This window comes from Paramormyrops kingsleyae, chromosome 7 (assembly GCF_048594095.1).
Source record: "Paramormyrops kingsleyae isolate MSU_618 chromosome 7, PKINGS_0.4, whole genome shotgun sequence".
Lineage (NCBI taxonomy): Eukaryota > Metazoa > Chordata > Actinopteri > Osteoglossiformes > Mormyridae > Paramormyrops > Paramormyrops kingsleyae.
The window spans coordinates 15,528,398-15,539,823 of NC_132803.1; the positions used below are offsets into that span (position 1 = coordinate 15,528,398).

Consider the following 11,426-nt stretch of genomic DNA (forward strand, 5'->3'; position numbering starts at 1 on the left):
CCATCCACAGCAGTCTTCACTGGACCGTAAATTGACACACAGACCTATTCACCAAGGTGAGCTCCGCAGAACATAGCTAGTCAAACATCAGAGCATGAAAACGTCTCCAGGTTTTCTCACATATATGAGACAGCCTGAACGAAATCAGTCACACACGTTTGCACTTGTAAACCTCTTTTATTTTTACATATATCCCAAAACACCTGTTTTCTGGCAATGTCATCCTATGTGAAACACAATGCTGGGCACCTATCATCATGCTCTCAGCTGCTTGGAAGAGCTTGTTCATTTACATAGGTTCTGCATGTGGTCATGTAATATTCAATCGCATTTTGACCCCTCAGATTAGCATTCTACTATTAATCATTATCCTATTAAAAAGCTCAACCTTCTGAATCACTGGCTTGAGCATGGTCACTCCCACACACAGCTCGATCAGTTTTGTACACCATAGTCCTGAACACAGTCACCTTCAGCGTCACCACTGACCTGAATGCTAGTGTCCCAAATGAAATGGAAACACTATTACTGCCACCCATTGAACTCACCTGCAGAAAGTGCTTTGGCAAAGTCATTTGGCAAACCACAAGCTGTTTGCTGTAGATTTTAGAGGGGCTGCTACTCATGCAAGTCACATGGGTGTTGGTTTGTAGATAGTAATAGTGTAGCATGAATCCCCCCAATTAGTATGACAAGTCCTTCTAGGATCTCCCCCCCCCCCTCACCAAAGAACCAGAAAACCTCATTAGTATTATATTTAACAAAAAATGAAGGATCCATACAAAATGCAAGCCCCTCCAAGACACGCATGAGTTCTACAACATTATGCATCAGTTTTTCACCAGTTGCTGCAACGTAGGTTCAGAGCAAACACCAGGAATCTATGCCAGGAAGCACAGAGCACAGGAGTACATCCTGGAGAGGAACTCCATAATTCCCAGAAAACATAATCACAGGTAAATAATCCCAAACTGGATCATACTGAGACTATTTGCAATTGACCAAGGTCACATCATAAACAAAATACACCAAGGGTATAAGAAAAAAAACAGAGAAATAAATAGATATTAACCGCATAATTGAGATCATTAAATATAGTTAATAATTTTAATAGACAATAAATACATTTATATAGTATGAAGAAATAAAAAAATCTATATTAAAAAAAAACCACAGCATACAATAACAATAATAATGGAATTTGCATGTTCTCCCCAGAGTACTCCAAAGACTCGCAATCAGGCTAACTGATATCTCTCCATTACCAAATTGCGATTGCATATCTGAGTGCATGTATGCATCCTGTAATCAACTGGCATCATGGCCAGCTGGCACCTCTGCCTTACGCTCTGCTGTCTGGGATAATAATAATAAATTATTATTATTATAATAACAATAATACTTAATAAATTATCCAAGTTTAAATGAGATAAGCCCCAAAAAACATTCTCCTATGATCGGTTTGAACCTGAGTCAGGTCTTCGGTACCATACTGAACCCTCAGTTTAGACCCCATCTCCAGCTGGTATATCCCAGCTGTATAGATGGACTTCTCAATGGTGTCCTTGCAGAGCAGAGTTTCAGAGGCAGCCATCATAGTCACAAACTCAGGGTAGCTGTCACGCCAAATATCCACCCTGGGACCCAGGTAGATAGTGCCTCTTGGGCTGTTGCACACTTCAGGCTTCCTGTAGGTAATCTGCAGGTAGATGTGATACAAGCCAGACAAAGGCACAGTAAGCGTGCAGTTGGCATACGTGAATTCTTGGATGTGTGCAGTGTCTCCTTTGTCCATCCAAAGCACGTATTTCTCCTTGGTTTGGGCTGAGTCAAGAGCTGCTGCTGCACAGGGTAAAAGACCAGACCAAACAAGTGAAGACCAGACCAAACCTGACTGACCTGTTATAGAACAGTGATGTACATCCATACATTTCCTGTAACCTCCTATCCTATTTAGGGTCATGGGGGTCCGGAGTCTAACCCAAAGGCTATGGGCACAAGGCAGGGGACAACCCAGGATGGTCCACCAACCCATTGCAGGGCACACTGACACATGCACATCTATGCGCAATTTGGTAACTCCAGTTAACCAGCAAAAACACTCACACACACACACACACACACACACACACACACAAACATACACATGTCAGGTAAACATATCTTTATGGGGACCACTCATTCATTTCTATGGGAAAAATGCTAACACTAACTATGACAACCTTAACCCCTACCCAGCCTTAACCACAACCATAAGTAACCAAGCAAAATATAAGAGCTTTTGCATTTTTAGTTTTTTCATTGCAGTCACTGATTTTTATTAAATTGAGTTTTCCCTTATGGGGACCAGTTTCAATTTAAACTCAATTTAAAAAAACGGGTATTCATCAGGTTGTGGTCCCCATAAGGTAAGGTATACCTGCTTGCACACACACACACACCACTCTACTGGTTCTCGTACTTGTACACACAGCAAATAAAGCTTAAAAATTTAATTTCCTTTCAAAACATGCCCAAAGTGATAACTATTTTTGATTTATTGATATCATGGATAAATGGATGAAATTAACAGTATACTGTTCAGCCCCATTGAAAGACCAAGCTAAAATAATAATTCATAATTAGACTCACAACCAAGGAAGTCACATTTACCTGTCAGGTGAAAAGCTGGTTTTGAGCCAGTCTGTTGTTCGGTGAGACCTCCTGCCCATATGGAAAAGATTTTTTTAAATTAACATATGACTGTGTTTTATCATAGAAGCGCTTTATATAAGACTTAAAACAAATATACAATTCATATTAACTTAATGTCATTAGACATCTCCGTTATTCATGAAAGTCCTTTGTTCATGTAAAATACATATTAAATTAATGTTTTGTCAGACACTTATGGTCTACATTGATGAACAATGCATATTATATGATTTTTTGTCAGTATTAGTTTTTATGCATAATTCTTTGAAGGAACTCAGTTGAACCATGGACAGTGGTTCCAACCAATTAGAATGAGCATTTTGAAAAGGAAACATCCTTTTTCAGTTTTAACATAGTTGAGTTAATCTCACTAAATTTTCACATCTAATTAAATCATATATGTGTTCCATTAGAATAATAAAAAAACAAAATACAATTTTAAGAAACAAGAAATGCACACATTTCTTACTAAACCCATATGTAATCAAATACGGTAAAATGTAAAGTTCGTGTAAAAGTAGTATATTTTTCGTATAGGCTTTCCCCTTGAGTGCCTTACAAGTCAATTGTGTTTGTGGTATGAATGCGCTCATTTGCTTACTTGTAGCGAACATTAAAATACATCATGCTTTGCCATATATAATTGAAATTAAAATGTTTCATAGCCATATATGAACTATGCTGTTTTTCATATGGGTGTTAAAAATAAAGGACGATGAGACGAGATACAGACTTATTCATTCATTTAATGCTGCATCATAGTGAAAACGCTGTGAAAGAATATGAGAGAGACGCACAACTTACCGGGCGTTATTCTTTCGGCTGGCTCCGACTGCTGTACAGAAAGGACACCAGTGTAAGGAACCATCCTTCATTCAAGTACACCGTGCGCAACATTGCTTTTTTGACCGAAACGTGTTACCTCAATACTTAATTGAAAGTTATCTAGGCTATATAATACACGTTTCTTAATCATTTCGGCGCTGTCGCATGCATATGCAAATAAGGTGGATGTACAGAAAACGAACCCGACTTTACCTTGTCGGTCAACGGGCCGCACTGCCGAAAATGAAGGTAGAAGATAAGCAGGACGCATCCCAGTAAGATGAATGCCGTGGCTATACGCAAGGAGCTTTCCTGGCGCTTCATCTCCCTGCAGTGGCTCATCAGCACGTGGAGCGACCTGTCCTCCTCCATCTGAAGCGATCTGTCCTCCTCCATCTGAAGCGTCCTGTTCTCGGCCATCGCGCACATCGCATGGCTCTGATTCCCGCAGCGGACCATGTTCGCTAGAGTTCGTCTCCCGCTTATCTGTTCTAGGATGAAAGCTGGACCGTTTATGCATCCTCTTAATAACACAACCCTGTATTTATACGGCGCAATATTTTTGCTCCGCCCATTAGTATTCACATATGTCACAATTCCAGCTTTGATTTGTCTTTCAGCATACCGGAAATTGTTTGGTGAAAGACATTTAACTTTCAGAAGCGATTTATCACCCGTGAATCGAGGGCGGGGGTGGGAGGGCGTGACTAAGGGAGTACGTGTTTCATTCACAAAACTTTTAAAGCGTATTTCAGCGGTAGCCCACGTTTAAATAAATCTGTAATATTTAGTTGCTGTTCCGTGTTTAGTGTTGTTACAGTTTTTTTAAATGTTGATTTTATCGTTATACTGTTTTCTGTTTTTATTTTTAATCCAGTTTAGTTTTAGTTAGTTTTCAGTGCACCAAATGCACCAATTAACCAACCCCCAGGCGTCTTACCAGCCCATTATTTTTTTGGGAAATTCACCAGTCGTTTTAGGGTAAGGAAACCTGCCTTAATCCAAAGGAAAAATGACCAAATGGAATATGTTTCTTTAAGTGATTTCCACCAAGGAAGAAAAATACACAAGTCATTACTTTAGCTGAAATTGGAGTAAACTGCCAAATTAGTGTGTTTTTAGTTAAATAACCATTTAAACGCATAGACAATAGATAACGATATAGTTGAGGTTTTGGTTTGGCTAATGCATGATGGAGTTGTGATTCACAAACACATGATTTCTCCTTTCATCACCACAATTTCCTATTTTAATGAATCTCCCCTAAACTCCTTCATGGTTTTGGAAACATCGCGTCTTCTATTTTCACTGCCTTTCCTGTGTTGCAATCCAAAGTGAACATCATCTGCAGAGAATCCACCTTCTTGATCTCCTAAGCATAGGGCTGCAATGGTTCTTTGTATTCACTTCAGGCCAGAGTTCCTTAACCCAGTCCTAGGGGACCCTCAGCATTCCCATGCATATGTTTGGTTCCTTCCAGTGCCCACCACATCTGAATCATATATTTGGTGCTCTTGGCTCAGCTGTGCTGAGAGCTGGAGGGAGCAAAGATGTTGGCTGTCTGAGAGTTTCTGAGGACTGGGTGACAGAACACTGCTTTAGGTTATTCTCATTCATTATCTGCTTATTTGTGTTTAGCTGGAGGAACTAGTTCAAGTTTCTCAATAGTATATTATTATAGCGAATTTGAAACATGTAGTGTATTGTACTTTGTAAAATTTCAAGTTAATTAAAATACAGGACACATAAACCAAAGTTTGACGTATTTAAAAATTGGTTGATTTTCCACACAGATTGTTATTGACCCTTTAGAAAGTTATGCGCCTCTTCAAATACTGGTCTCCTCTCAAAATATTGATCGACTACAGCTTTCAGAACATATCGTGCAAATCAAGTCTCACGTGTACTATGCCTATCTCACGCACAACAATGGAGCCATTTGTTTTCAGTCTCTTCCCAAGTAGCTTGGCGTTACTCATTAACAGGATGTATTGATCTCCACTGCAGGAACATATTTTCTGCAGGTGGGAAATTGCACAGTAATGCCTCCTGACAGGTTAAGAAATCTTTGCTTTAATTTATAACTCATTATTTTATCTAATTAGTACTGTTTGTATTGTTTATCATAAGTTGACCTTTATTTAAAGATCTTATCTGTGTGGTTCTTAGAGCAACGGTCCAGTCACATTCATTGTAAATTTGACCTTACTTGGCCAATAAAACAGATTCTGATTTATATTAATTTCTGCATACCCTGGACGGCTTAGTGAGTGTATTAAGCTTGCACAAGCAGTAAATCATACATATCAAACTAAACTAGGCCTAAGTATTTATTACTTGGAAAAGTACAATATCAGCATTTATTTACACAGGTATTTGTTTAGCAGACGTTCTTGTCCGAGAAGAATGTCATTTAACCACACAGGGTATGGAAGGCTATGCATCAGACTAACTAACTCATAGCAGCATCCTTGATCTGCAGAGATAAAAGCAGTAAAACAGAGTTTTAAGCAAGTGCAAGTGGCTTCAAGAAAGCAGGTGTGAAATGATGCTTGGGAAAAATGGGTTTTCAGTGATTTTTTTTAAAAGGAAATTCACCGCACTGCATATAGTTATATTCTCGCCCCAGTCATATACTGGCTATGCAAATGGTGCATTTTGACTATTCCTGTGATTTGTTTGATGGCTATGTTACCTGCAACTACAGAGATTTATTTTTAAATCTTGATGATCTCGTAAGTGAAATGTATGCCACAGTTCAAAATTCACATTAGGCCTATATAACCTGACAAATTTCTCATTGTGTGAAAAACATGTTGCCAAAAAATCAGATGGTAGGACTTGGGGCCCCTATAAAAGGCTGGGCCCCCCAGAATCTGCCAGAGTATTCATGCGCCTCTGATACCACTACAAAATTATAGTTTGTACTTTAATTTACACTTTAATATAAAGCATATTTAGTATTTAATTACATACTGATTTATAAGATATATTTATAAATGTGCATCACGTGTGACTCCTCTGAAGTCACTCTATGCAAACTGCTAAGCTAAGATTCTTTGGAAGAGCATATGTACTGATAAAATTTAAAAATACAGCCACAAGTGTGGAAAATTTTGCCCATCTACTGTGCCTGTTTTTATAGTAGCTAACTTCTTTAGTCAGTCTTAGAAATATCATGTGATGTTATAGTGAATGAGTTTTGTAATTTTCCAGCCTTGTTAGTCTGATTTTTTTGTTATGATTTGTGAAAATGCATCTTATTGCATTTAGCGTTTAATGTGTGTGACATAGTGCTGATTATTTTAATTAAAAATTCATTTCCAACATAATTCTTCATTTATGTCTCTTTCATTCAGGTATTCTTTTTATGGGCTGCTCTGAAAACCTGAGGCATGCTAGGTTTATCTGTATGATCTATACCATTATCTATACTCAGGTACTCAGCTGTACATATTCATTCTTTTATCGGCAGACACTGAAACCTACCCCTTTCCTTGTTTCAATTAGGTGTAGGTGGAGGTACTATGAAACTACTAGTAATTGTTTCTGCTACCTGGAATGCCCCGCCTCTCACTCAGTCTCAATTTCATTGACTCAACCTAATTCGTTTGTAGCAGGTTAAGAACCTGACCCAAGGACACCTCTTTGTGCTGACAAACAAAGCAGAAAAGTGTGATGCAACTCTCCCTATGAGGAAATACAGGCACAATTACAGGTTGTTGCATGCATGTTCTATTTTTAGATACAGAATTTTTTTCTGCCTGTAAAATTAGTGTATGGAAAAAGTAAGTGCCAAGTTCCTGTGCTTGACTTGCAAATGAAGTTACACAACTAAGTAAAACCACAGCTTCCTTTAAAAAACAAATTTTGACTTTTCTTAAAATCCAAGCAGATGAAAACGGAAAACAGGGTTAATTCTGTTCCTCCTTCTGTTCTCCAAGAAACTGTTACTGTGTATCCACTTCTTTATGCCCCATGGGGCCAATGCTGTACTGTAAGCCATTATTGGAATCATTATTATTTTAAATCAAATTGGCAGATATAACTGCTGGACACACATATAATGCACAGCAATCTCTGAATGCTTTTGCACCTAATATTTTCCCACTTTAGTTAATTTACTTGCCACTTTTCTCCTCTACATAAAATAACAAGAAAATTTTGATAAATCTGTATGATGATAGGAAATGCTCTGTCCCCCGATTGTATGAGTGCACAGCTAAAAATAAATTGTTTTTAAGACATTAGGCTCCATCTGTATTTGAAATGGAGACAGGCTTGCCGCAGGGAATAGAGTGACTCAATGATCATAACATTCTTTACTCTGGTGCCATAATACTGTGACGGAGGCAACTGTTGCATCATCACCATTACAGTGTGGATTTCCCGAGGGACAGCTGGCCTCACTGTATGCCTGTGCTTCAGAACATTATGATTTCACTGCAGCAGTGACTCAAGAAGCGCAGAATAAATTACAATTTCCTGTCCTTTTCATGTAAACATTTTATTTTATACTGATTCGTATTTATGTATGCTCTTCACAAAGCGTGATCTGATGAAACCAAGACTTGTATGTCTTCCAGCACTGTGTCATGGAAAACATTTCATCATTCACTATAAAAATTATAATAAGTCAATATACTAACAAACATAACTAATAAAAGGCATATTAACTTCTGAGTAGACACCACGACACTCACCCGCCCACACAAAACCTCCCCCACGCACCTATATCTGTCTGACTTTGCAACCCCCCTCCCCCCCCCCAAAACAGATACTCATGTACGGAAGAAAATTTGAATCAATGAACAACCAAGAAACAGAAAGTGACAGAACAAACAAGAAAAACAAGCCAAGAAAGGCAGGGCACTGAGAAATGGCAAACAGAAAGCATGAGTGTGGGAAGAATAAAGGAGCTGGGGAATATCCAGGTTTGCAGCACAGCGTTGAGACTATTCAGTTTGCGAATCCTGTTGCAATTTTCTGAATTTCTGTATAAATTTGACCTAAAACGTGATCATTATCTAAATCATAAAAATATGTAAAAGGAACCCAATGAAACAAAGTAATATAAAAAATGTAATATATAAAAAAACTTTATCAGGTCATTTATTAATCAAAATGACCCAACAGTAAATATCTTTATAGGAATAAGAAAGTTAACTTGTGTTTGCAATAGCAGGAAGGTGGGCTATTATCCATCTCACTGTCTACCAAATAATTAAATGTAAAATATGAAATTACCAAGATATGGATCACATAAGTCAAAACTGCAATTAGAGATGTAGAAAGGGCAAGCTGGAATGTGGAATAGGTGTGAAATGGTATGAGGATCATCATGAGTTACAGATGGGCTGGTAACTTGGTGGATTAAGACAGCATTCACCTGCAAAAAGGTGGACTGTCTGGCAGGGAGCTAGGAAGCAAAAACATGGACCATCTGGGGGTCTCCCAGGACCGGGTTGGGAATGACTGGTGTAGGAAACTTTGGATCGGGATGATAAATTGAATCTATTTTTCAACTGCCTCCATCCCTTCCACTACTTTTTGACCTCCCTTTGACCTTTCCCCAAAGGCCATCGCTGCCACTTCCCCTGAACAGACTATCTGCCCCTGCTGATCAGGACAGGGTGGCTGAAACAGGAAAGGCTGTGAGTTGCAACAAAATCAGCCTCTTGGTGCTCATGATATGTCACAACCAACTCTGTAGGCTTTTATAGCAGAATCCATATATACAGAATCCATCCATCACACGCACACTTACACAATTATGGGGCCAACTTAGAGTCACCAATTAACCTACTGTGCAAACTTTTGGAGTGTGGGAGGAAACTCCATTTCCATTTCTTGATTTGGATTGGAATTGATGAATGCATTCCAGAATGACCCCAACCCTGCTGTCTACCAAATAAATAAATGTAGATATGAAAATCCCAAGTTATGGATCATAAAAGTCAAAAACGCAATTTGCTGGACATGTAGAAAAGGCCAAGCTGGAATGTGGAAGAGATGATGATCTGATTTACATGTTTAGCAGTGCCAACTTCTACCTGGATAAACCTGGCGCCATAGATTAGGTTCTTTGTTTCCAGTGCCTTCAGCACCAATCTGCATTCTCTGACTCCAGGCTGAGGGTGACACAGGAGCATCCCTCCATTGTCTTCTGAATAGAAATACCTGCAGCTTACAACAGGAAGACCAGAAAATGGCAGGGGATCTCTGGCATAACAGGGAGCCCCTAAGATCAATCACAATCCAGCAGAGAACGTGGAGGTGGTGAAGTACCTCGTAGTCCAGGTAAACGGCAGATCTGACTTGATGGATAAACCAGCTGTGTTTGGTAAGATAGACTAAAGCGGGCTCTACTTTTTGAGTCTATAAATGGGAACAACAGGCCACTAGAGTTGTTCTGTCAGGCTGTTGTGGTCAATGTGTGTCAGGCTTTAAGGTCTGTCTGTCTTGCCTAACAATGAAAGACTTGCGACTGCTGTAAAATATGTGACTTCTCATCCAAAAGCTCCAAGCACTGGTCACCACGTCTACTGATTCTGTACCTTTGATGGATGACAAAAACAATAGGGCTGAGTGGATCAGTTCTGCCAGTCCCAAAATGACCGAAGAACAGGATGTAAAAGCAGCCTCAGCTGACAAGCACCTACATGTTGACACTTTAGTACAGCTGGTTTCAATTTGAATTAAATGTGTCATGGCCTGGCTCCCAATTCTGGGTTATTCCCTGGCTTGCACTCATAGCTTCTGGGATAGATTCTGGACCCACGCAACCCTGTGTAGGACAAGCGGATATAGAAAATGGAAGATCCCCCTTTTTTGCTTCCATTGTTATATTTTAAGGAGAATCAGCTGATTTTTCAAAAAAATGGATGAGCTCCAAAAAGAAAACCATAGAAAGAAATATCCAGAAAAGACAACGAGGACACAATTCATTTGCAAGTTAAAAACAGAAAATACAGGTTTTGGATGACATAACGGATTTCATTCTGGTGTCATTCCAGGAAGTCTTTTATGAAATTCTACTTTTAGTTCAATTGAAGACATTGATCAAGACTATAAAAAGAAAACTATGGTGGAAACTGCATATGCTCCAAAGGCCTTTTATGTCACAAATACCTCAGTATCTTCAATTGCTCTTCTAGCACAAATTTTTTGGCAGGATTCTTGTGACTTTCTGAACCCAGATATATCATGCGGTTCTCCATTCAAACAACTGATCAAGAAGGAAAAAAAAAAACAGAACAGCCAACAAAGCCCCTGAATATTGAAGCCAGGAGGCAACAACATTATCTAGTTTAAATTTTAGACCCTTAAAGAAGGAAGCTTAAAGTGTTGAATGGGTAAGAAAGTTTGCAAAGGTCTTATAACAGGGAATAACATCCTCTCAGCAGATGCAAGCTCAAAGTGCCATAATATCTCATGGAAGGGTAATATTTCAGGCTTAAGTAGCTCTCATGCATGGTGGACCTGAAAGAAAAAAATATCAAATTACAGTAGAACCTTGGAACTCAAACGCCTCTTAACACTAGAAAGACTGACTTGGTCAATTGACCCAGTCAGTCTTTCTAGTGTTAACTCAACCAACTTGGACTTCAAATGGGTCTGTTGATTTTTTTTTTTACTTGTAGCTAAACTGAAATCTTGGGACTTGACCGTTGAAAGTCCTGTATGGGTCGAGATGTGTTCACCTCTATTGATTCGGACCTCAGACGGGTCGGTCAAAAAAAATGTAACTGCAATTTAACCGAAAACTCAGAACATGACAAAAACAAAACGGACCTGCTAAAACTTGTACAGATCCAGACACATCTTTGATGGGCTGAAACAAAGGCAAATGGACCTACTTGGTTGTTGATGCCTATGAATTGCTCTCAGTCTCGTAGTACGTACCT

General features: G+C 39.0%; 1 protein-coding gene across 2 annotated transcripts; it reads right to left on the reverse strand.

The window, feature by feature from the left end:
- Window positions 1-404: 404 nt before the first annotated feature.
- On the reverse strand, window positions 405-4,163 carry LOC111849861 (lymphotoxin-alpha). Of its 2 annotated transcripts, none has more exons than XM_023823131.2 (4): window positions 3,733-4,163; window positions 3,499-3,526; window positions 2,653-2,703; window positions 405-1,842 (listed from the first exon to the last, which is right to left on the reverse strand). In XM_023823131.2, exons 1-4 carry the CDS (start codon window positions 3,976-3,978, stop codon window positions 1,421-1,423), a joined length of 747 nt encoding a protein of 248 aa, XP_023678899.1. In that variant the 5' UTR covers window positions 3,979-4,163; the 3' UTR covers window positions 405-1,420. The 2 variants fall into 2 exon arrangements, with proteins under 2 accessions (XP_023678899.1, XP_023678896.1); XM_023823128.2 differs by having other exon boundaries at window positions 3,499-3,529; window positions 3,733-4,162.
- Window positions 4,164-11,426: the final 7,263 nt, after the last annotated feature.